The following is a 25,986-nucleotide window of genomic DNA, read 5'->3' as shown; positions in this document are numbered from 1 at the left end:
TCTTAAGGAGATGTTCTCTCAGCTGAGGCTCCCTCCTTCCAGATGACCCTAGCTTGTGTCCAGGTGACATAAAATTGGCCAGGATAAGCAGACTTAGCTGGTCTGTCTTCGCCCTCGAAATCCTGCAAGCCTGAAAGCTTATTCATCTTGGGCTGTCCCGCCTTCTCAGTCCACTCTGACAGAATCCTCCAGAAATGTTGTGTGCTTCTATGTGCCCCTTATAAACCTCTTTAGTTAAACACAAGTTAAAGGTTCATCTCTGTGAGATAAGCCCGGCTAAACCTTGAACTCTCCTCAAGGCTTCTGGGAATGATGCCTTGCAGTTTCAGCACTGTATTATTTATTAGTGAGGATAGTGAAGTACGCCCTTAGAATCTCCAGGTCTTTGTCTGCCTAAAAGAGACTATGATGTAATACACCATATTCTGACTCTTTTTATCTTTTTTTCTTTTCTTTTCTTTTCCTTTCCCCCCTCTCTCTCCCTCTATTCTTCCCTCTCTCTTATTCCCTCCCTCCCTCCCTCCCTCCCTCCCTCCCTCCCTCTCTCACTCCCTTCCTCCCTCCCTCCCTCTCTCACTCCCTTCCTTCCTCCCTCCTTTCCTCCTTCTCTCTCTCTCTTTCTTTTTTTGAGACATGGTTTCTCTGTGTAGTCCTGACTGTCTTGAACTCACTCTGTACACCAGGCTAGCCTCAGGGATCCATCCGCTTCTGCCTCCCAATATTATACTGGGGTTGAAGGCTGTGCCGCTACCACCTTGCTCATTCTGGGTCTTAACAAATGGCTTTATATTTAACCCTGTCATCTTTATCCCCCCGAGGATACATTTTCCTGACGGGACCCTGGATGTAGTGTTTACCCAGAAACCTTTTCTTACTTTGAGAATCTTATACCACTGACTGGGAAGAGTGCCCTGGATTCAATATTTTCTCTTTAAACTCTAGTTGTAACTAGAATGATTCATTCTTCTATTCACGTTCCCTCTCACAGTTACTGTGGTGTGTGCACATGTGTGTGTGTGTGTGTACATGTGCGTGTGTGCACACGTGATAGTGCTTACCTGTGTGTGTGCATGTGAAGGCCACAGGTTGACATGAGATGTCTTTCTCCATTGCTCTCTGCCTTGTGTTTTGAGACAGATTCTCAGTGAATCTGCAGTCTGTGGTTTCAGCTGAATCGGCTTGGCCAGCAAGACTGCAATATTCACTTGTCTCCCTGCCTTCCCCAGATCTCAGTCTTATGGATATAAACCATTGCACCCAGCTTTTACATAGCTTCTGGGCACCAGACTCTTGGATAGCAAGCACTTGACCTATTGAGCCATCTCCCCAGCCCGTCTCTAACAAGAAACACTCGGGTGTTATCTCTAATTCCACATGAAATTTTTTTTAGTAGACTCCAAGTTCCCTTGTCTACCTTTCTTGCTTCCCACAATCGGGGTAGCATCATAGCGAAACATTTTTCTGCTGTGTCCCTTTCTCCCAGCATGAGACTATTTCTCCATTTTCTCTAAATCTTTCCCGACGCCCATCTGACCTTCATTAATCGTGTCTTCCAAACTTTCCAGTTTTGTGGTTACAAAGCCAGCCACTCAGTGTGGACTGCCTATCATGGCAGCTTCTCAGTGTGGACTGTCTACCACGCCAGCCACTCAGTGTGGACTGCCTATCATGGCAGCTTCTCAGTGTGGACTGTCTACCACGCCAGCCACTCAGTGTGGACTGTCTACCACGCCAGCCACTTGGTGTGGACTGTCTACCACGCCAGCCACTTGGTGTGGACTGTCCATCACACCAGCTCCTCGGTGTGGCTCTCTATCATGGCTGCCAGGTGCTCAGTTCTCTTCCAAACTTGCAGGAACTCCGCATCAGTGGCAGGTAGTGATGGACCTGGATTCTCTGGGTGAGGACTCAAACAGTATGTGACAGAGGTGACCAGTGGTGTCTGGGACAATGGTCACAGTGAGTCTTTGGGGGTTCCTTGCAGGAGAGTATGTTTAACACAAGGAGGAATGGAAATGCCGTGGTCAGAATGCCGTTCTTTGATTGTCCTCTCAATGAGGAGTAGAGCCCGTGTTTCCTCCTCCAGGTTTGGAATGTGTGACTGTCTTCAGGTAGCAGAAGTGACTCTGTATGACTTAGACTGGGTCACAAAAGGTCACACCTCTTACTCCTTGTCCTCTTGAGCTAATACTTCCAGGTCATCCCTAAAGAACTGTGTGTTATGAGAACCCAAGTGCTATGGTTTGGATGTAGTTTCTTCCCTAAGGGCTCAAATGGTCCCAAGGATGACAATGTTAAGAGATGGAGCCAAGGGGGAGATCACTCAGCACCAAGCCTTTGGAATAGTTTGCATAGCTCTTCATAGGTCTCAGAGAACCCTGGTGAGTTCCCACAGAATGGGTTGTCCCAGAAGACCAAATCTGACCCCTCTTGGTGTCTGGCTTGCCATGTGGTCTCCTCACCCCCTCAAGCACTTCTGTTATTTGGAGACCATCTGTTAAGAGGTCCTCATCAGAGCCCAGTTATTGCCTCTGCCGGACCCTTGAGCCTCCATAATATGGAGCTACAGAAACAATGTTTTCTTTATATCAGGAGCCATGTGTATTTTGTCATCACGACATAAAAGGAGCAAACACACTGACGAGCATGGAGAGGACAGGCAGATGCTCTAGTGTGGAGGTCCCGTTGAGCCTGTCCCTGTCATTCAGTTTCCTCAGCCAGCGCCAGATTCGTGGGGGAAGAAGGCTTCTGCTTCCCAGCAGTTTGAGTCATTGCATTTTAGGCCCTGATATCACAGAGCGCAGCCATCTTGTTGGTGTCCTGTGAGACCTTTGGCTTGGAGAATCCAGGCACATACCCCCATGGCTGCGGTTCTGAGTGGTTTATTATGCAATAGGAGACATTAGGAAAAGCCAGTTCTGTGGTGGTTTTCAAGTTTTCTAAGGAGTATTTATTACTCTCATCTGCTCCTTCCACCTGCTCCCGTTGCCCGCTTCTTGGTTTCCATGTGTTTCCTCCAGCACCACCTTTCCGAGTGAATCTGTCCCTTTTATGTCCCTCTCGTACCCCACCAGGTGCAGTTAACAGATGAACTGGCGCTTTCACTATTGTGCCTGGATTCGTCTTCAGTCACATCCGCAATCTCATTAGGTGCTCTTTTCCCCTTCGAGTTATTGCAGACAGCAGTTATCCCTGGTGCTTCATTGCCATAAAATAGCCTGCCGGCCCGCCCGCCCTCCCTCCCTCCCTCCTTCCCTCCCTCCCTCCCTCCCTCCTTCCCTCCCTTCCTCCCTCCCTCCTTCCCTCCCTTCCTCCCTCCCTCCCTCTCTCCCTCCTCCTTACCATGCTGGAGATGGAACCCAGGCCCTGCTCATGTCTCTGCAAACACTCTACTATGAACAACACCTCCAGGTCACCTCTTCTTTTCGAGCCTACAAAGACAGTCCCCCCCCCCCCACGCGTTGCCTTCTCAGCCTCCTTCAGTTTGCACCGTTTATCTCTTGACTGCTTTTCTAGACCCCACCTCCTTCCTGGCTCCAGCACCAGTGCCACTTCCTCGCTGTGAGTAATGCCAGCCTCCCACTTCTGGAGTTAACATTCATCTTGGCTATGGCCTAGCAAAACCTAACATCTTTGTACGATGTTTGTTTGTTCACAGCACACAGTCACCCGGTCATGTGTGTGACCAAGTTTTTGTCTGGTTCCATACACAGAAGCACAGTTAGTTGAAAGGTAGAGGTGGGGTGTTCCCTGCTTTCCTCGATGTCTTGCCCAGATGGGCTAACTGGGATGGCCAGGATACTAGGTGTCTAGACACCCTCCTGAGTGCTGTGTGTTGAGGTTCCTGAGGTGACAATGTACCATCAGACGAGGACGGGGAAAAGACTGTACCTATTAATAGATTAAACTAGAAGGCCCCTAGAGAGCAGAGTCTGGTCTCGGGCTAAGTGTCACTGTGTGTCTGGGTTTGACTACAGGAGAGAAATAGGAAAAAGAAGGTGACAATCAGTCCTTGACACTAGCCCACACAGCTAAACACTTGTCTGAGGCCTTGGTATTACACCAGGTGTTTAGTGGGTGTTACAAGTCTTGCTGTTGCTTTTGCAAGACAGCTCTGCCTGTACCTGTTGATTCTGCCTGGTACAACTGCCATCCGTGTTGTTTATTTAGCTGAGTGTTTGGTTGTGAGTGTATCCTCCTTCTTCTGTGTATGCAAATGCATTTGTTATGTTCTGTATGAGCCACAGAAAAATTTTACACGTAGCATAGATAATCATGATAACGTGAAGTTTCCTTTCTTGTACACAGTGGACCAAGAAATCTACAGTAAAAAGTCAGAAAATATAAAAATGGTGCTAGGATTCAGGGAGCGTCTGGGCTGTTGGGAGGAGGATGGGGAAATAGCTGACCTAAACTTCAGGACTATATTATGGCTAATGATGAAATCATGTCCACAGCCTATTATTTATGGAACAGTGAAAATGCCAAAGGAACATAAAGCTAATTGCAATTGTCTTAGTCCATGTGGGCTGCCATGAAATGTCATGGATTGGGTGTTTACAAACAACAAGCATTTATTGGGCAGTTCAAGATCAGGACATTAGTATATTTGGTTTCTGCTCCTCAAACATGGTCTCTTCCTGTGTTGTATTTTCATAGCCAGCTTTCTCTAGGTCTCTTTCATGCAGGCAGTCATTCCATTTTTGAGGGCTCTGTCCTCCTGACTTACCCACCTCCCATAGACTCAACTCCCCAATACTCTCACATGGTGGTTAAGATTTCAGCCCGAGGAATTTGGGGTGGGGTTCAGACCATAGCAGCAGCTCTAGTGGGAGGAGGAGTGTGTGCTGAGAAATAGCACTCTGCTGATAGGGTGGCATTGGCTGGTGGCTGAGCAGGGGGATCCCTAAACTAACAAGAACTCATGGGCTTTCAGAGTGAAACTCAGTGTTCGAAAGAGAAAGGTCACTGAGTGAACAATTCCTGGTAAACCAAATGTCTCCTGTCCCCAGACAGGGCACCCACGAAAGACCGAAGTGCTATTCCATCAAAACCCAAAGGTTTACCTATAGAGATGGGTGGGAGGCCACTTAAAGGAGCATGAGTAACCCCAAAGCAGCAGCACCAGAGGAAAGTGGGTGACAACTCCCTAGTTGATGGAGTCCCTGCTTCAGTTAGTACTCCACACTCTCTATAAAGAGCATTTCCTGAGACTGTGATGTCACTGGCAGCTAAGGCAGAATTGCCTGTAGTTGGCTGGAAGTGCAGGAGGAAGTGGCTAGGATCTTGGATAAGGGTTTAGTGGCCCTCCCCATCCCCGCTTCTGTAAAGGGAGGTCAGGGGTCCACAGGCCTGACTTCGAGACTCATTCAGAGTGTCCCAGATGCTCTGGGGAGGGCGAGGGCTGTTGTGCTCCCAGGATAGTGGTCTACAGTACTCATAAACAGAAAAGCCAGTGCTGACTCTGGTGCCGAGAAAGAGGAAAAGCCCCAAGGAATTTTAATAAAAGAATCACAAGACATCTCAACTGCTTATTTAAAAAATTGGTAAGAACATATTATAAATATTTCAAACTCAACGACAATAAACACACAGCCCCTGTCTGTTTGGAAAAGCTGCGGCTGTGGAGGTGTAAAGACTTACCCGTCCCTGTCTTGCTTCAATGGTTTGTTGGCCTGAGTTTAAAAAAAAATGAGGTTTTCTAACACAGGTGTCCAAAGTCCGTAGCCTTGTACTGGAATAGGTGAAATGGTAGCTCCTACTGACAGGCTGCTGTACTGTTGATGTGTTGATGGAGCTTGCAGCCTTCCTCCTGCCTCTCCCCACTCCTCACAAACTCTGAGTTGACAGGGCCCAGCACTATCTGCCCTCGAGGTGCTTTGCCAAGCATGTGGACGTTGTCTGATGGTGGTGGTGATGTCAGGGTGCTTCCTGCTCCCCGAAGCTCCCCAGATTACTTTCTATAGATGCTGCCTCACTCCCCTGCCTCTTGTCGGGGTGGTGCTGACAGCCCCCCTACCATGTGATGGCATCTCCTTCCTGTGATGTGGCTTTTCTCATTCCCATCACTTCCTGTGGATCCCTGTGCTGTGGTTGATGTCAGTGGCCAGTTCTGTCACTAGGTCTAGCCATACTTTGGTGCGTCCTTGTGGTACGGTTTGATGTGGTTTGGTGTATCCGTGGTGGAGTGGAGACTGCCCTGCTCTGGGGCTGTCAGCCCAGTGTAGCGTAACCTCCGTCTGTCCTTGAATACCAAGGTCAGACGAATTGCAGGGAAATTTACTCTGCCAGTGGTAGATAATCTTTTTGTTTTGTTTTGTTTTTTTCAAGACAGGGCTCCTCTGTAGCTTTGGAGCCTATCCTAGAACTAGCTCTTGTAGACCAGGTTGGCCTCAACTCACCCACCTCTGCCTCTTGAATGCTGGGATTAAAGGCATTCGCCACCACTGCCTGGCTCATAAACTAGTTTTTAAAAAGATTATGCCGGAAGTTGACTTTCTTCCTTTCCAACTCCTGGTGCCATGGTGTGCTTTCTCTGCATCAAGGTTCTAGGTTTTGATTTTTAATTTCTATTGGAAAGTCTTTTTTTTTTGATTCTTTTTTTTCTTTTTTTTTATTAAAAATTTCCATCTCCTCCCCTCCTCCTCCCCCTTCCCTCCCCTCCACTCCAGCTTCCTAACTCAGTTCCATTGCTTTCTAGAACATCTCTACCCTTCCACTAGACTAAAACACCTCTGAATGGCTAGCCAATACCCCGCATTTTGGAAATTCGGTTACTTCCGGTGGTCCCTTGAGGTTCTATTTGCTCCAGGTTTTTAGCCGAGTTTGTCTCTCAGAAGCCAACTTTAATTGGCTCTACTTTCTCTGCTTCCAGAACTGCAGCTCCCATGTCAGAAGGGCAGTCGTCACCTGCTTTTCCGCAGGGTGCTGCGGTCGTCACGGAAACAGGCCGGTTAGGTACTGCAAAAGATGCCACTCCAATCACCACAATAACGAGGTGGGGGCCGCCTCGGAGACGCACCTCTACCAGACCTCCCCACCCCCCATCAACACTCGGGAGTGTGGGGCAGAGGAGCTGGTCTGCGCTGTGGAGGCTGTGATCAGGTAACCTCGGCTTCCTCTGAAGACACTCCCTTTGAGGCTCTCCTTGCTCACACAGAGATGGGTGAATTCACTTCAGTTTCTCATGCTCTCTGCTGCCTTGCCATGATGATGTTTTAATAAAATTTATGAATTCAATAAATATTTGGATTGAATGACAATTACGTGCAAGGCCTTGTGCTAAGTACGTAGGAGACACAAGTGCCCTTCAGTTATCCAAGCAGGAAATGGAGAAGTGGAAACGTATAATTGTCAGGCTCTGGAGAGTGCAGGGTAGCATGAGCAGAGGAGGTGTTAGGGCGGTGAAGGGGTGGCTCCCTCCAAAGTGAGGGTTTTGAGCCCCTGCAGTATTAGCCAGGAGGAGGCCTCGCCCAAGAGCTCAGATGCACCCTGCTTCCTGCCTGTTAGTAATAGGGTGCAGAAGAGCCAGGTGACGCAGTGCTGGTGGGGACCACAAGGCTGAGGGATTCAGATGGCCCTGGCTACCAGACTGCTGCTGAAGATTGAAAGAGCAGATTGAATTATGACAAAGAGAGCATGCCACACCACATTGTCTAGATCTGCCCTCCTTTAGATACTACCCAAAGTCACAAGATTATTAAAGATTAACTAATATTAAAATGCGCTTTTTAAAAAGAGACCATATCTTTTTGATTTCTTTTTTACCAGCTGACAAACACATGATAGAATTTTGATGATTACTAAATAGGATTACAGAAAACTGAGATCAAAATGCAGCCGTAGAGTTTCGTATATTACCTAGTTGTTTTCAGTGCGTGTCTTGATTATATGATCGTGATTACAGTGAGTTTATGGTTCATTTTGGGCCAACATTCAATCTGCTCTTTCTATGTTGTGCTGAAATCCAGAGTAGGCTGGGAAGATGGCTCGATGGGTAAGAGCGTTTGCTCGGCAAGCACAAGGACCCGAGTTTGAATCCCAGCAACCATGTAAAAGGCTGGGCACGGTCACATATGCCTGTAACTGCAGCATTAGGGAGGAGAGACAGGAGACCTGAGGGTGTGCTGGCCTGTCAGCCTAACCAAGGCAAGCTCCAAATTCAGCAGGGCTTCCTCTAACTAGAATAAAGCAGAGAGCAGGGGAGGAAGACACCCAGTGTCCTTCTCTGGCCTCTGCAGGTGTATACACAGATGTACATACCCATACCCCCAACTCAAAATATACACCACACCATATAAGACACACACGCACACATACCACACACCATAACATACACACATGCAGACACACACACCATAACACACGCGCGTGCGCACACACACACAGTTATAATTTTTCTTTGCCATCATATATTTAGATGGCTTTCATTTTTTCATGTCTTATAAACAACTCTTTGATATTCTGTGCACAGGGCTCTTCCTATATAGTGTCAGATGTGGGTTAGTTGGTCACAGGGTTTAGATATTTTCATAATTTGTTACCAAATTGCTTTTGAAAGCATGAGTATCAGTTTACATCACCAACATTGTGTATGAAGTCACTTGTTTTTGCTGATTCCTTGCCAGCATTAGTTATTATTGCTTTCATCTGCTGCTTGCTTAGTAACCCCAGAGAGGAACCATTGCCTCCCTTCCAGAGCCTTGACACTAGTTGTTGACTTTTCTTCATCTGGGTACAAATGACCAGCCTGGCCATGTCGGGTGGCTGGGGAGCCAGAGGGTAGAGGTATTATTACATCAGCCTCCATGCGATCCACTGGAAGAAGGAGTCTCTTGGCTTATCTTGAGATGGGAAATATAAAATAGCAAGACAATGAAATTAGCGTTTCTGGGTAAATGGCATGGACTTAGAGGAGGGTGACCACACTGTGGGAGGGCTCATGCGGCCATTGCTCTGGATGGGCCGTGGTCTGGGATGTGCTTTTCCACGTCTTACTTGAAATCACCCTTCTTGGGCAGTTTGTTGAAAGAAGCAGAGTTCCACGCCGAGCAGAGGGAGCACGAGTTGAACCGGCGGCGGCAGCTGGGTCTCTCCTCCTCCCACCACTCCCTGGACAACGCTGACTTCGATAACAAGGACGATGACAAGCACGACCAGAGGCTGCTCAGTCAATTCGGGATATGGTTCTTAGTAAGACGCCGCCGCCAACCACTTTGCTTTCCAAATCCCCACTCCTTCATTATATCTGATGAGGGATGTCTCCTTCTTTTGAAAGGAGACAGCAAACAGTGAGAAATTAACCTTTTGAGTGGGGTGGTGTACTCTGGGAGGTAGCTCTCAGTTCTGTTAGATTTATCCAATAAGGCTTCTAGGAAGTCACCATGTCCAGACTCATCTCCAGGATCCTGAGAACCTTTCTTTTTAATTATAAAGAAATTTATTTTACAACCAATTTTGGGTACACATATAATTTATCATTTATTAAGAGGAAAGAGGCTGCATAATAATGAGATGGGTATGCCTGTTAGTTTTTATATAATCAATTACATTTTGGCCGAATATGTGATACTCCAGGACACAAATCGTCTTTGAGGTTTTCAGGGCTTTAGTTTAGGGTTTTAGGTTTTCAGGGTTTTAGTTTTACGATTGTCAGCGCTCACTGAATTTGTCTTTAACAAGCAAGAAGGCAGCGAGACCCACAGCGCCAAGGCCTTGCCCAACTGAAGTGTGCCGCCCTCACGAGACACAGTGGGGGAGTTGCTAGTGCAGGCTGTCAAGTATGGATTCAGTATGAGGTCCAGACGATTTATACCTCATCATTTATATGCACAAGGGAAGGGAGTCTTTGTATATTTAAAGTGGGTCTATGTATACCAGAGGAATTCTAGTCAGGCTGCTGTGGAGTGAGTGGTTACATTTGAGTCAGCTGCACCGCTCGCTCATTCAGTGGAGACCAAACCTGACAGACCCAGCTGAACAAGCCCGTTCTGCAGAGATGCGTGCTTTCTTTCCTTGTCTGCCAGAGTCAAGGATTGTGTCTCCATAGTGATCACTCTCTTTTATGCTTGCACAGTTTTGAAAAAAAAAACTATCAAATTGGGAACTAATTGTTGATTCTACATGTCTTGCTTTCAAGAACTTATTATGTAGGGACACTGTGGCTCCTTTTGTTGAAAACTCCTAGAAGGGAGGAACAAGGCTTTAGTTAACTAACTAATTAATTTTGTATTCTTGGACCCCACCAAGTGCTCTCAGTAAGGCATTGTTTCTAATGGATACATGTTTAAACATGACTTATAATATGGCCAATTGAGAGGGGCACTAGGATATCAGAATTACTACTGATGCAAAAGTTTTGCCTGAATCTGATCTTTGAGAACTGAAATATTTATGGTATTTTTAATTGAAGATATTAGTGAAATATCACTTCACTGACTAAATCCTTTGGATTCTTTTCTAGTTCAGGTTACATAATAAAGTTACACTAGGAAAGCCATGCTTATTGGATGCTTAGGGATGCTACTGTGGCAATCCATGCATGCCTTTCGAAAGGACCCACGTTCTCATAGGTGATAATCATTTGTAACATTCTGATTTTGAATCATCTGGACCCTGACCCCCTCCTTTAAATTTTTTCTTGATCTTTACATATACTTGTAATAATTTTGTGAAGCTGGGTGTGTGGAGCCTGACTGAGATCTGTTGTGCCTGCCGCAGGTGAGCCTCTGCACACCCAGTGAGAACACGCCCACAGAGAGCCTGGCCCGGCTGGTGGCCATGGTATTTCAGTGGTTCCATTCCACTGCGTACATGATGGATGATGAAGTTGGAAGCTTAGTGGAAAAGCTAAAGCCCCAGTTTGTTACCAAGTGGCTGAAGACAGTATGTGATGTCCGCTTTGATGTCATGGTCATGTGCCTTCTTCCCAAACCCATGGAATTCGCCAGGGTGAGTGGAGGTCATCCATCTGGATCTGTTGTGGGGGAGGACTTGGGGGGAAATGCCACCTTTGACCCTTCCTCTGTCTGTGTCAACAGCCAAAGACAGTTAGCTTACCTGGGTGTGGTGGCATCCCCCTGTAATCCCAGACTTTAGGAGGCTAAGACAGGAGGATTGCTATGACGCCCATGGTGGGTTGGGCTACACAGTGAGTACCAGGCTAGTCAGGGCTACAGTGTGATACCTTGTCTCAAAAATCCAGACCAAATCCACATAAACAAACAGCAAGGGCAGTCAGTGTAATACCTGCCCGCAGCTTTGGTGATGTGCCATTTCGGTATTGTTTTGGGAAGAATGGCATGATGGGATAGTGAGGTATCTCTAATAACTTATATGTTCATTCTTGGCGTGGCTTGTTTTTATTAAGAAATAAATAATAACAATGGTTTTTATGGGGCCTGGGGGCTCAGTTCTTTTCTGGCTTGCAGCCACAGAGGAGAATTTCGGAAGCTTTGTGTGTATTTCTAGATTGACAGAATGACATGACTCCGAGATAGGTTTTACTATGAGCAGTGGATCTTCCCTTGGGCCTGCAGATGCCCAGTGGGTCACTAGGAGCAGGTAAAGCATGGCATCTCTAGCCTCATTTTCTATGTCTTCTTTGGGTCAGATACCTACTCGGTCGACTATGCCTATAGGTAAGTTGTAATAATTATTTAGGCCTCTCAGAGGGTAAAGACGCCAAGGTAAAAGCAACTCAAAGGTACTTTCAACAAATGGTCCACCACCAGTTTTTAAGGTGCCATATTTTCAGATCTTTGTGATGGTTCCTTGAAGTCTTCAGTAATTACCGCACACCTTCCAGGAGGTCACCCTGTGAGGAGACAGACAGACACCCCTCAGTCAGGACAGGGATTCCACAGGAAACAGATCCCCCTCGCTTCCAGTATCACAGCTCTGGTGGATAATGACCTGGATGCTGATGGAAACTGCCCCCTGATTGCCTCCCTCCCTCTCTTTTGGGGTAATTTTCTCAACAGGAATAATACTCTGTGTGAGCAGGACTGAGATAATGACCAGCCAGACACAGTTTGACTCAGACTGCTCCGCTGTGTGCCCTCACTTCCGCTTCCCCACGTATCTTCTGAGTTTGCCAGGATGCTGGAGGACAGGCTTCACCTCTTTGTCTTCCCAGTGTGGTCATCCTGAGTATCAAATTCCTTCCAGGTTTTCAGTTGTTTCTTTAATTCCTGGGATGAGTGAACAGACCGCTTTGCTGGGAACCCTCCACCCCAGCTTCTCATCTAAAATGCTAGCAGCGGTGGAAGTCTACTCCATGACGTTAAAAACGCCAAAAATGGTTCCTGGAACTGTTGGAATCCCCGCTCCTTTCTCCATGTCTCCGATTGCTACCAGTGTGGATCACTATCTGCAGATGCTCCGCTAGAAAGAGCCCACATTTCTTCATTACAATATAATTTGTGCCTGACCGGGAAAGGTAGAGGCCCAGAATCAGTTTTTGGCGGCAATCTGTGGATTTTTTTTTCCAGAGTATTTCTAGGTTTTATTTTTATTTTAGATATTTTGTTTTCTTTCAAAAAGACCTTGAGATAATCTTTAGTTTAAAACTGTGCTGAAAAGAGACATTTGAGGATAAATCAGAGCACAAACCATCTGCAGGAATAACTGCTTCCAGGATCCAGATGGCTGAGCAGCTAGCTACGCTATGCTCCTCTCGTCTTTGGTGCCACCTACTGACTCATTTTTAACATTGCATTTTATGTGATGGACAATTTCCAGTTGTTGGAATTCTCTGTGCTGGTGTGCTCCTGTGACTTCCCTTATAGGAGGCAGGTTTGCTGTGATTCTGGGAGATAAGAAGTTACATTGTTGGTAAAACTTTCCCTCTCCCAAAGTGGGCCCTATGTGGGAACCATCGATGATTAATTAGAAGAGAGGGCTCATAGATGAGCATAATGAGGGATGATAAATTCTCCCTGAACTGTTAGAGATTTGAGATTTCCAGACCAAACTCAACATGGCTTTGGAGTTTTGAAGCTAAGTGCAAGTAGCGACTTCCCTCGGAGTGGCTGAATTTTCAGAACCCTCTCTTTGGAGGGGGTAAATGGGTGTGCATTTTCAAAATCCTCTGCTTTAGGCAGACACAAGCAAGCTCAAACACTGGTTATTTTTCCTTCTTGAGCTCAAAAGGTTCACTTGAAACAGCCTCTCAGTAGGCTGAAATTGAGTGTCTCCCCTATCTCATTCCCGGTGACCTCCTTGAAATTGTACCTGCAACAAAAATGCCAGGCAGACTGTGTGGAGAGCTTTTGTCAGAGCTTACATGATTCGGAGCCCACAAAGGAGCCCGAGGAAGCAAATTCATGAGCAGAGAGCCGTGATTGGATAGGTCGCAGACCTTGTTCCTGAGGACAAGAAGCCAGGAATGGAGGTTTCTAGACGGTAACGAAGTGAAGATGTTAGCGTCACAAGTGACGCTTGTTTCCCATGAGCAGTGTAGAAGTTGTGGGTATTTGGTGCATTTCCCGAGGGACTTGAACAGCTATGGATAAATCTTATGAAGCTTGAGTCATTCAGCTTTGGCTTGTAGGCCTTGGGGCAAGACTACTCAATATTAAAAAAAAACAAAAAACTTTTATTTATTTGTTTATTGTGTGGTGGGGGAGAGGTGTACACGCAAAGGCGTGTGTGTGTATATGTGTGTGTGTGAGTGTGTGTGTGTGTGTGTGTGTGTGTGTGTGAGTCCAAGGACAACCTGTTGTAATTGGTTATCTCCTTCCTTTACCATGCTGGTCTGAGAGGTGGAGCTTTGATATGGCAGCAGACACCTTTACCTGCTGAACTATCTTGTTGACCCCAAAATGTACAGTCTTAGTAAGGATCTGGACAACTGATATTAGTTCTCTGTTGACGCTGGCCCAGGAGGGTGAGAGAATATTTAGAAACCGACTATGGAGGTGGCTACATGGTGGAGTGCTTACCAGGCAAACATGAAGGCCTGACTTCAAAGCACTGAAGCGGATGTGAAAAGCCACATGTGGCCATGTATACCCCTGTCACTTGGAAGACAGGGTTTCTCCATGTAGCCCTGCCTGTCCTGGAACTCGCTCTGTAGACCAGTCTGGCTTTGAACTCAGGCCTGTCTCTGCTTCCCAAGTGCTGGGATCAAAGAAGTTTGCTACCATGCCTGGCTAGACCTTAGTTCTTCTTTATTTAAAAAAGACTGTGGCCGAATATGAAGAGTTGAGAGAAACAGCAAGCACTCTGTACCACAACGCTGTTCGTGAAGGGAAATCTTCAGTGCTGAGTGTGTCAGTAGGAAGTGTGTCTGTCTGCGGACAGGAGCAACTGCATGCTGATCAGCTTCAGAAAGACTGATTTTTCACTGTTGTTCATCACAGTAGGAGGAGAGCTTGGGAATTAAAATCTTCATGGACTCTGGAAGTCCATGGCAGAAGAGTTCAAATTCAGTCCATGATCAGTATCTGGACCTACCTGTAACTTCGTCTTCTTGTTGTTATGGAGTTTAGCATGAAGTCCTCAAAAGAAGAAAGCACAAAGGGCCAGTAAACACATTAAAAAGCAGTTCAACAGCCCCAATCATTATGGAAATGTGGATTCAAACCGATTTTGATTCAGTCTTCCTGGACGTCGTAGTCCACACCTTAATCCCAGCAGCTGGGAGGCAGAGGCAGGTGGATCTCTGTGAGTTGAGGCCAGCCTGGTCTACAGAGTGAGTTCCAGGACTTTCAGATCTACACAGAGAAACCCTGTCTTGAAAATAAAAAAGATCCAGTCTCTCACCAATCAGAACGGCCATCATCAGGAGTATAAGCAGCAACAAATGCTGGCATAGATGTGGGGACAAGGGAGCCTTCGTGCATTGTTGGTGGCGGGGTGGGGGGGAAGTCAGTGTGGCCTCTTTGGCGATCTGTCTTGAGGTTTCTCAAAAACAAGAAATAGAATTACTATCTGACACAGCTGTACGGCTGCTGGGCATTTCCCTGAAGGACTTCATGTCTTCCTGCAGAGGTACTTCTCTTTGCACTGATGGATCTTAATGGTGACTTGAAGAGTCTCACCGACCTCACTCTGAAGACTGTTGGGCTGTGACTCCTAATAGTCCTGTTCCCTTCTAAAGAAGCCCTTGACTGTAATTGTAAGGAGCTTGTTTCATTTTTTTGGCCAGGTTGGCGGATACTGGGACAAGTCCTGTAGCACCGTGACTCAGTTAAAGGAAGGTCTCAACAGGATTCTCTGCCTGATCCCCTACAATGTGATCAGCCAGTCTGTGTGGGAGTGCATTATGCCAGAATGGCTGGAGGCCATCCGGACGGAAGTCCCTGACAACCAGTTAAAGGAATTCAGGGAAGTATTAAGGTGGGTAAGTAGTTTGACAGAGCCACTAATCGTAGCTCCATCTGACAGCCACAGAGCATGCGCTGTGTGCCCGGCACGCTGCTGATCATCTTACGTGGTCCGTACAACTCACTAACCGTCCCCTGGAGCCATGTGAAGAGCTCAGGCGAAATGCCGCCAGAACCTGAGCTCAGAAGGTGTGAACCTATTCAGAAAAAGTTTTCTTCTCATGGAGCAGTTCCCTTTGCTTATGTCTTTAGATCCCGGGATAGTTTCTTCTATTAATTCCTATATGGGGATGAACACAAATGTAATGTTATCAGGCCATAAGGTCGTTTCTATTTAGTGATGGAGACTCACCTCTTAAAGTGGTGAAACTTATGAGTGCCCGATGAGAACACATGGCAGTTAACCTAAAGGCCTTAGCTCTCTGGGGTTCTAGTTAGGAACACTTCCGTGGCACCAGGAGTCTTGGGAGTGTGCCCATCGGTCACTTGCCTCTGTTGCTCTGCTTTGCAGCAAAATGTTTGACATAGAGCTGTGTCCTCTGCCATTTTCCATGGAAGAGATGTTTGGTTTTATCAGCTGCCGGTTTACAGGATACCCTTCCACGGTGCAGGAGCAAGCCCTACTCTGGCTTCACGTGAGTTGAACAAAGCCACCATTTTGAACAGTCTTTTGGTCACCGGGCTTTAGATGCCTAGGGGACAGGGGAAGAACTTTGGCAGAGACCCCAAACCTTTGTGTTTCTGGAAGTGTGCTGCGGGCTAGAGTCACATGTGCGGAGATAAGGTCGCTAAATCTCAGATACATGTAGCTGTAGCTGTAGTGGATAAATGTATTCGGTAAGATTATCAAACTCGTAGGGCCTTTTAGGCCTTGTGTTTGGCTAGGTGTCTGGGGCTCAGAGAAATTACCTTTGCCTGGAAAGATTGAGAAGTACTCAGGGAAGGAATGGTTTGTGCTGTACTCTCAGCCCGGGATGACTTCCTCTTCTGTCTCCATCAAAGAACACAATCTTTTAAAGCCTGCCTCACAAATTACCTCCTCTCAAATTTTCTGTAGCTCTCAGTCCACCCAGGTCATTATTCCTTCCTGTAGCATCCCACAGGCTGCCTTTGGGAATTCTTCCCTTTCTAATCATTATTTTTTGGGGGGGGAGGGTGGGGTTTTCCTTCTGATTATGAATCCCGCAAATTCAGGGACACATATTATTTTTAACTTTATAGCTACCCAGGTTTTCCTCCTAGCATTTGGATAGGCATTTTATTTAATAAACACTCAGTTAAAAAAAAATAAAAATTGTGACATCGAATACCCTCCCATGAAGTTTAGACATTTTCACAAAATGAGGGCAGATCCATAGTTTAATTATGATCGCAGAAACATTGTTTTAAAGTTTGCTTTTGTGGTGCTGGGGATCTAACTTAGGGCCTTCTCAATTGCTCCTCAGTGCCGGTGCTGCAACTGAGGTTTCCAGTACTGGCCCGGTACTTTGGGAGAGTGCATAGATTGAAGAGAATGGACTAGACAGGGTTCAATTCTGACGCACAATAATTAGCTGTGGAAACACTTGCTGATCTCTTGTGTACGAGCCGCATAAAGGCTGGGTTAGAAACTTCTCATTTCTTTCTCCTCTAAGTAACTGACAGTGGGGAAGCAGCCCCAGTAATTAAACCCAGCGAAAGTGGCAGTCGTTCCCAGAAAGCCATAAAGGGAGATCTAAGAGGAGAGGAGGGTGGATTCATTCTGTCTGAAGAGAGGAAGCATGGATCACCAGAGAGTTCATGTGCAGATGAGGTGCATTTGCCCCAAGAGGACGTGAGCTTGCACCGGAAAGCAAGAGAGCATGCAGCGTTCCAGTCAGAGTGGGAGTGGGCCAGGGCGAGGGCTGCAATGATGCTTGGTGAGGAAAAGGTTCCATAGTGCGTGGGAGAGAGGAGGACACAGCATCAGGGGAGACAATGGAAAGGATACAGCAGCTTACTGTACAGTGGGGAGGGGAAAATGGAAATCCCAAAGATGACTGACTTCCTGGGTGTGAAAATGGCTGTGCCTATGCTAACTGTCCTTACATTCAGTAGTTTACATAGAGAAAATTGAGTTTAGTTTTCTGAGTTTGAAAATTTACTTTTTGGGTGTGTTTGTGTGTGTGTTTTTCCTCAGGTATTATCGGAGTTAGACATCACGGTTCCGCTTCAGCTCTTGATAAGTATGTTTTCTGATGGTGTTAATTCTGTTAAAGAGTTGGCAAATCAAAAAAAATCAAGAACCAATGAGCTGTCAGGGAACGCCGCAGCACGAAGGGTAATTATTGCCATGACTATTCTTGTCCTACTTGTTAAGACTTGGGAGACCCTTGCCGGCCATTCTGGCCTCCAAAATAGCATCATTAGAAATCTCTTTGGGAAGATTGTATCATGTTCCATTCCATTAATCTTTTAATTACATTAAATAAGAAAACATTTGTTAAAGACAAACTTGATATAGCCTTAATAATCGGTAGTTACTGTGTTTCATTTCTTTTAATTTAATTTGCCTTCTCTTACTATTGAGAGAATGAGAGTAATTTTTTCCTGCTTATGTTCTTTCCTCTGGGGTAAGACATTTCCTGGTAAATAGGAATTCTTTTCTAGTTACCAAAGATCAGTATTTCACTTAGAGGGAAGAATTGGGGTGACTTTGTTTGTTTGTGTTTGGGGAAAACATGGTCAATTGGTGGGGGACTTTAAGTGATACCGTGTTGTAAAATCAGCTGAGGTCTTTTCATTGTATCTTTGTGAGTGAGAAAAATGCCTAAGAATGGCTGGTGTGCTTTGTAACATGTCCTTGGAGGACCTGAAAGACTTTCTGTAGGTGCAAGGATGTTCTCAGACCATGAGCAGCAGTTCCTGAGAGGTGAAGGGACCTCAAGTGTCCGCATGGCAAGCTTGTCCCAGAATGCTCCCCAAATCACACTGACGTCTGGGGATCAGAAACCCTAATGAGGTTATGGGATCATAGATTGTAACTTGTGGGTTTTTTTTTTCTTTGAAAATGACCATTGCCTACCTCTCCGTAGGAACCAGTGGCCCACCTTGTTTTCTTGCCTTTTGCACTCAAAGGTTGTATAACAAGCTCACAGGCCTTTCACTCTGTGGATGTTTCACACTGCATTAGCGCAGACTGTAAGAACCCATCATCCTCGTTCCTGCAGTTGCTGAAAACTTAGATCCAGTGAAGCGACAGTGTGAATGTGTGCTCTGGATTCAGACGGGTGATCCTTCTTTACCTGGAACTGAGTGCTGTTTGCTGTGCTTCCTGACCGCCAGATGGTCCCTCATGGGATGAAATGGCAGTTGAGCATGACACACAGACATGGCAGATAGGACTCCACTGCAGATTTATTGCCCTCTTAGTAAAAAAGGGGAGAGTCTAGTGGGGATTCTGCCGGGGGAAGTGACGAGAGTGGTTAAAGACACACAAGGACGAGTGAAGCACCCTCACCCAGTGATAGCTCAGCCACAAACCACTGTACCTGTGGGCCTGAAGGACACACAACTCCAGCAGCCATCCTGGAGGGTGGCACTCCACTAGATGGCTGGCCACAGTCACCAGAGAGTGGTTACCTCAGATGCACCGCAGGGCAGAAGTGGCAGAAGTATTTCTGCTCTGACGTCTGCAGCCCTGTGCTCTTCTGGTGCCCACCACTGACTGGAGTCCCACCCGGACACCAAAGCGGCAGAGGGGCAGCTGAGAGACAGTAAGGGACAGAGGTAGAAAAGCTCCGTGAGGCCCTTGGGAGGGGCTTGGCTGGGCACATGGGAAACAGCCAGCACCAACAGGCGCATTTGTATCTTCTCTCATGAGCAGTTTGAGCATTATAATCTTAGGGGTCATTCTAAAGCCCCTTCAGTCCTAGAAGTTCAAATATTATAATTTAAAAATTATTTTAAAATATTTTACCTTTATATTTCTCATGTTCAACCAGTTTTCAGTAGTTTAGCCACTGTAGATTATTCTGGCGCCATTTGATAGTAGGAAAATGACGGCAGGCACCTTCATTCTTCAGGGATCCCAACTCCTTTCTAGACTATGGAATTGTGGGTGTTTTCTTCCTTGCATACACATTTTATGGGGATATATCATGTCTGGAGGTACAAATAATTTGGGGGAAGCCAGTATGACAGAGCAGGAGATGCCGTTCCCTGGGGTCCTCACACACCAGGGAGAGTCCTTGGAGCCTCATGAAGTCATTTGCGTTTGCTGGTGTGCTTTCTTCCAGGTGAGTGTCGCTCCTCTTGATCCTGGTCGGCGAGGTCCAGCACAATATGTTGAGTCCGTTCCATAGCCCTCGCAGAGTCCATTCCGGAGCCCATGCGTAGTCCATTTCGGAGCCCTTTCAAGAATTTTGGGCACCAGGAGGAAGGACTATTGATTTTGACTGTGAAGATGATGACATGAATCTAAATTGTTTCATCCTCATGTTTGATCTTCTCCTAAAGCAGGTAGTAGAGCATGAGATTCCTTTAGTTCCCAGGTTAGGTCCTGTCCTAGAGATTCTGTCTATTGGGTGGGCCTCTTTGCTCTCATTGACGCGGGGCAACATCAGACTCTGAGAACCTCCTAAGGAGTCCAAACGACTTATGTGACTATCTGCAGGGTTACTGCTATTATCAGGAAGGTCAATGCAGACTTTTGTAGCAATGGGGATAATTTAGGTATGTTTAATAAACTGATCTCCTAAGGGAATTTTAAAAGTTGAAAAGGCTCTGATGAGAAGGATGTTTCCTCATAATTTAAAAATTTGAAATTATTTTGGATTTACAGAAAATTAAAAGAATAATTCAAAGAACCCTCAACACCCTGCTCTCAAATTCTTTAGATGTTGTTGACCCCACTTTCTTAATGAGTTGTTGTGAGACTAAGCTGCAAGCTTGGTATCTGCCCCACACTCCAGAGCACTCAAGTTAGACAGCGCTACTGTCTAACTCACAGAAACTTTCATTTTAGAATTAATATAAACATATTTCTATCAAAACAAAAAATAAACTCAGCCAAATTTAAAAATTATTTACTTATTTTGAGTGTGCATTTGTGGGGGGATATGTTGCCTACATGTGTATTTAAAAAGACACGCCTTTTAAAACTCATCACTCTGTATAATTTTACACATTTAAATAATGTTGTTTCTCACCTGCTGTCCAGATCTTGGTTTCTAAGTACTATGATCCAAGGAAAGGAGCCAGGGTTCCTTAGAGAAATGCCCAGTCCCAAAGTTGAGACAAGGGAGAGTCTGGAAAATTTCACAGCATCAGTAATTAAGGAACTATTTTAAAAGATTGTGGAAGGCTAGGGATGTAGCTTACTGGTAGAGCGGGGCCTCTGGATGCAAGGGTTTGAGTCCTGATACCACAAACGAGAAAGAGAATGGTGTGGACGCGTTAGGAGAACGTAGAGCCAGTTTGAAGGAGATTGCACTAACCACACGTGGATAGCCTGAGCCGCAGAATAACTGATTTTAGCAGATCATGTGACTGCACAGGTACAGGAATAGTCAGATGGACAGCACAGTAGAGAAGGAGCAATGGCTCCTCTAGTGAGAGACTACACAGCAGCAAGTACGGGGGTGGGGAATGATTTGGAATATGGCCTTTGAAGCCATGCAATCGTAACTGATTCAGGCATCCACCAGGTTAAAAACCGGTAGCTGAGAGTCTGATAAGAAACAGAAATCACACAGGTCATGTACAGCAGCTTGCAGAGATTCCAAGAACATTCACAGACACCAAAAATCCATGGATGTTCAAATCTCATATAGGAGATACCAGGATTTGTAAACAACAATACCATAAAAGCATCATGTACATCCCGTGCTTAAATCTTATCTCTGCTACTTATAACACCTAATACCATGTGAGGGTGATAGGAATAGCTGTTGACACTGCATGGTTTAGGCAAGAAAGAAAGTCTGAAAAGAAGAAAAAATCAGGAAAGATGCGGTGATCATTTTCCAACTGTTGTGTCCTTGGCTGGTGGTTGGATTTTGGCAGAAACTGAGCCCAGGAGTACAATGCATCATTATAGTCACTTTCTAGTAGAGAAACTGAGGAGATCACAGGCTCCCATCGGTAATTCTCTCCTGTGCTTCCTGACACGAGGTTTTTAAGAGTGAAATTGTGTGCACGTGTCTAGGTGGGGATGCAGTGTGAGTACAGGTGCTCCTGGAGCCCACAAGAGAGTGCTGGGTCCCCTGCTGCTGGAGTTATAGGCACTGGGTCCCCTGCTGCTGGAGATTGCTGCAGTTGCAATCAGCCTGACACAGGTGCTGGGAACTGAACTCAGGTCCTCTGGAGAAGCAGCAGTGCTCTTAAATGCCGAGCCACCTCTCCAGCCCCTGCCTCTTGATGCAACAACCAGAGAGGATATAATATCACATGTGTGAGCTTCCCCCCATTCCAATGTGTGGCTCAAATCAGTTCATGTGCAAAAATAAAACAAATTCTATTTGAGATACATTTTATAAAATAATAGAATATTGATATTATGAAGTATATTCTTAGAAAATCAGGGGCAGGAATAAAAATGAGCGAGGAGCCGTTCTAGACAATGGCTGAAGGGCTGGGGACACAGGTCAGTGGCACAGTGCCTACCTGGCTATGTGAGAAGTGTGCAGTTACCAGCACCACAGGGATGAAAAGTCACTCTCTCCACCAGCACAATGGCACCTGTTTTTAATTCTCACACTTGAGAGGATGAGACAGGAGGATTGGTGCTAGTTCAAGGTCAGCCTGGTCTACATAGTGAGTACTGAGCCGGATAGGGCTTTACAGTGAGACCGTATTTCAGAAGGGGGGGGGGGGAGAGGGAGAGAGATACTGGAAAACAGAACAAATTATGTAATCTTGGATTGTTCTAGAATAAAAAACAAACAAATCAGGCCACGGGGACTAGAGAGATGGGTCCGTGGTTAAGAACACTGTCTGCTCTTCCAGAGGACCCAGGTTTGAATCTAAATACATGGTGGCTCAGAGCCATCTCTAATGACACACATAATTTTAAGGATAATCTGTATATTTTATTTTGTATTTATACTATTTTTAGATGGATGTTAGAAAGCAGTGTGTCTTCATGGCTTTTAAACATATATTGTTTTAAAGTAATTGAATTATTGACAAGTATTATACCAAGAGAATGATGGATTAAGAACCAAACTCTGTCTTCTTTCTCTTCCTTCCTCTCTTTCTTTCTCTGTCCTTTGGTGTGTCTTTCAGATGGAGTTACAAGATGATGGCATCACGATGGGTTTGGAGCACAGTTTGTCAAAGGACATTATTTCTATCATCAACAATGTCTTCCAGGCCCCCTGGGGGGGCTCCCACAGCTGCCAGAAGGACAAAAAGGCCAAGGAGTGCAACTTATGCCAGTCTAGTATCCTCTGCTACCAGCTTGCTTGTGAACTCTTGGAGAGGCTAGCTCCCAAAGACGAAAGCCGGCTGGTGGTAAGCAGCTGAAGGAACGAGATGGCTTACGATAAGCAAAGCCGGAGTGATGGGGCTGTTTGACTGTAGTCTAGGACAGGAGATGGGGACACAGGATACAGAATTGTGTTTAAGTGCTAACGTTGAATGGCAGCAGCTCCATTCACAGAGTTTTCACAACACAGAACATTAATGGTACCCCCTATAGGATTTTATCACTCAGTTATGTTTATGAACAAGTTTAAATAGTAATGGACATAGTACGTTAATACAATTAATATGAAGTAGATTGTGATGGATCCGGGATCCAAGGAACTCACCAGCTTCATCAACATGAAGAAAACCCATTCTCTTTTCCGCTTATGTTCATGCTTTGCTATCAGGAAAAGCCACATAAAGAACTGACCTCTGGTGGATGCCACATTTCAGTGACTCATACTTTAGCATGTTTCCTGTATAGCATACTTTAAAGGGCACACATAACACCAAAATATACTTGGGGCTATCAGAGGTAGATGAAACTGAGTTTTCCGAGCCATCTTTTTTCTGCTTCTTCAGAGATTGCCCCGGTCATTTTTAGTGTCAAAAGTTACTACTTCTCTAAAAAGATCCAACACTTTTTGAAATATCACGCATAAGCTATAAGTATGCCTTCAGCAGGCAGTCCTATTAACCTTCTAGTCCTGTCTTAACATAATATTATGTCTTTTAAACTCAGCCATTGGGAACTTCCTATAAAATTCTCTCCCCACCCCCATTGTCTTTAACTTCTGCCCATTGTCCACCACTCTGAACTTAGCTGTTTTCCATTCCTCATGCAAGTGAGAATAGGTTACATTTGCTTGATCTGCTTCGTTTATTACCAAAACATAATGTCTTCCAGATTCATCCTTGTCAACTTGTCAGCATATAATACAATGTAATTGAAAAACAGCCAAACCAAAAACCAAATAAAACCAGCCACCAAAACAGATGGTGAGGCAATAGAGATTGAAGCCAGGAATCTAGGTAGGGGTCTGTCTGGAGGTTTAGCTCAGTGGTAGAGTGTCCCTGCCTAGCAGGCACAAAGCCCTGAGTTCTATCCCCAGGTCTGCTAAAAACCAAAACAGCTGAGAGTGACTTGGATATACTTAAGTAAACAGACAACCACAAGTCAGTGTGATGATTATTGCAGGCAAGATATGAACAGAGTAGCCCTGGGGCCTAGGAGAGGGACTTTGGGACCAGCCTCAGGATGATGGGACCAGGAGTCCTTGAGGGATATGAGCCCTGAGTTTATAGCTGCAGTAAGCTGAAGACAGGAAAAAGAATTCAAGACTTAGAGAATGTCACCCAAATGATATATGGGGTTAATTTGTAGTGGGGAAGCTCTAATCACCTTTTAAAAGATCCACCTGGTCCCCGCCTCAATATCACAACAGGGACAATCTCAACAGGGCTTAGAGGGAACAAACTGGCACACAGCTTGACTGCCCAAGAAGAGCTGCCCTGCATCATGAGTGTAGTATCTCATGCCTAAGAGAAAGCTTGGAAAGAAAGAGATGGTTTGCAGTAATGTACTCTAACTCTGGGAAGAACCAACTATTCAGAGTGGAAAAAAGAAGAGAGGACGAAAGGTAAACCTTCAAAAACAGGCCAGAGTCATGAGAGAAGATCAAGGAGAGCATAACGAAGAAATCAAGGACAGGAGGCAGTGCCCCACCAGGAGGGATACTGAACCCACATTCCAAGTGAGAGGAAAAGAAAAGCCCCGGGAATTCTGCATTTGGAGGGTCCTTTGTGCCCTTGGAAAGTGGTGATAGTGTGCAGTTTGAAAACAAGCCCACGAGGAAATGTCTCTACAAAATCATAGGCGTCTCTGTAGAGGATGATGTGGTAAGGGGCAGAGGTCACAGGGGTTGTCTTGAGCTCTCATCCCAGCTGGTTTGGGCCATCTAAGACAAAGAGGAAAATTAAGCATAAATGTAGAGAGCCCGAGCCGCTCCAAACAATCCTTCATGTCTCTAATGTTCTCATGATGATCAAAACCTTAATATAGATTTGGAGATGAAGCCAAGGGTTCTGTTTTTCTTTGAAATTCAGCTGGAAGAGCAGCTCTCCTAAGAGAGATGTCTGTCCTGGAGCATGGTTTCCATCACCTGAACTGGACATCTTAGTTTCCCCTCCTCTTCCTGGGTAAAGCGGAGGGCACAGTGAGATGAGCACCTGGAGGAAGGGCTGGCAGAAGGTCTGGGCTAGTTTCCAAGGCTGGTAATGCCAGTCCGGTCACTGTACCAGGTTTGTGGAGTCCTGGTGCTTGTAGATAAATCAGCAAACGGCAGACGACTCTCCGTATGAGACCCAGTTTACAATGTGACTGGCTGTCTTGTTTAGAGGTAGCCTGGGAACAGAGCCAGCCTCCTTAAACCTGTGAAACTGGCAAAGGTATTTTTCAGAGACCTTGACCAGGTTCCTTTTCCCTGTCAGTTAAAGAATTGAAAGGCAGAAAAATTCTCCAGTGCAGTAGGTGACAACAGGGGAGGTCTCAGACACAGCAAACAGAACCAGCAGGGGAGAGGAAGGCTTTTGTTAGAGGTGAGGAAACACCCAACGCATACATGCTTCCTCACCCTCTCTCCGTGCGCTCTTTCTCTCTCTCCCCCTACTCACAAACACACACACACACACAACACACACACACTCACGCATGCATGCACGCACGCACGCACAGAGAGAGACACAGATAGAGAGCGAAGGAGAGGCTTCATTGGCACACATAGATAAGGCAGAGGAAGGCTTGTGAGGGTCAAGAGCTCCAAGGGTCTTTGAGGGATCATATAGGGTTGGTCAGTTTGGAACAAGGAAGCCAATACATCTCAAACTGTCCTGATCAGTCCCACAGCAGGGAGGCCTAGTGGAGCAAAGAAGCCCACTTCAGGCCATTGTCTTTGGTTATGAGTATGATTCCTGTCTTTATTATCCGTTTGCAGCCCCTTTTTCTCTCTGCCTGTCTGTGATCTGCCTGATCCCTAGTCCCACCCCGTCAGCCACGGTCTCAGCACTACTTTCCCTTCTGATGTCCTTTGCCTGAACCTTTGTCTGTTCGTTTTGAACTAGCTGTCAAATAATTCTTTAAGAATAATTGTTGGTTAAAGTATTAGTAAAATTAAAGGATAATTTCAAGAGGCTATTTAAAAATGACACTGGGAAGAAAAAGGATAGAATA

At 45.8% G+C, this 25,986-nt stretch overlaps 1 protein-coding gene across 1 annotated transcript in view; it reads left to right on the top strand.

Moving 5' to 3' along the window:
- The window catches only part of Unc79 (unc-79 homolog, NALCN channel complex subunit), a 192,166-nt gene that overhangs the window by 51,894 nt on the left and 114,286 nt on the right, over positions 1-25,986 (top strand). Inside the window, 12 exon segments of the mRNA XM_038337440.1 lie at positions 6,875-7,104; positions 9,021-9,192; positions 10,720-10,950; positions 15,152-15,342; positions 15,841-15,964; positions 17,488-17,628; positions 19,586-19,618; positions 19,620-19,653; positions 19,656-19,676; positions 19,679-19,717; positions 19,720-19,808; positions 22,575-22,802. Coding sequence (XP_038193368.1) covers positions 6,875-7,104; positions 9,021-9,192; positions 10,720-10,950; positions 15,152-15,342; positions 15,841-15,964; positions 17,488-17,628; positions 19,586-19,618; positions 19,620-19,653; positions 19,656-19,676; positions 19,679-19,717; positions 19,720-19,808; positions 22,575-22,802 — 1,533 coding nt within the window.

This window comes from Arvicola amphibius, chromosome 7 (assembly GCF_903992535.2).
Source record: "Arvicola amphibius chromosome 7, mArvAmp1.2, whole genome shotgun sequence".
NCBI classification, from domain to species: Eukaryota; Metazoa; Chordata; class Mammalia; order Rodentia; family Cricetidae; genus Arvicola; species Arvicola amphibius.
Note: the sequence above shows the minus strand (reverse complement) of the source record. Positions and strands in the feature narration are given on the sequence as shown.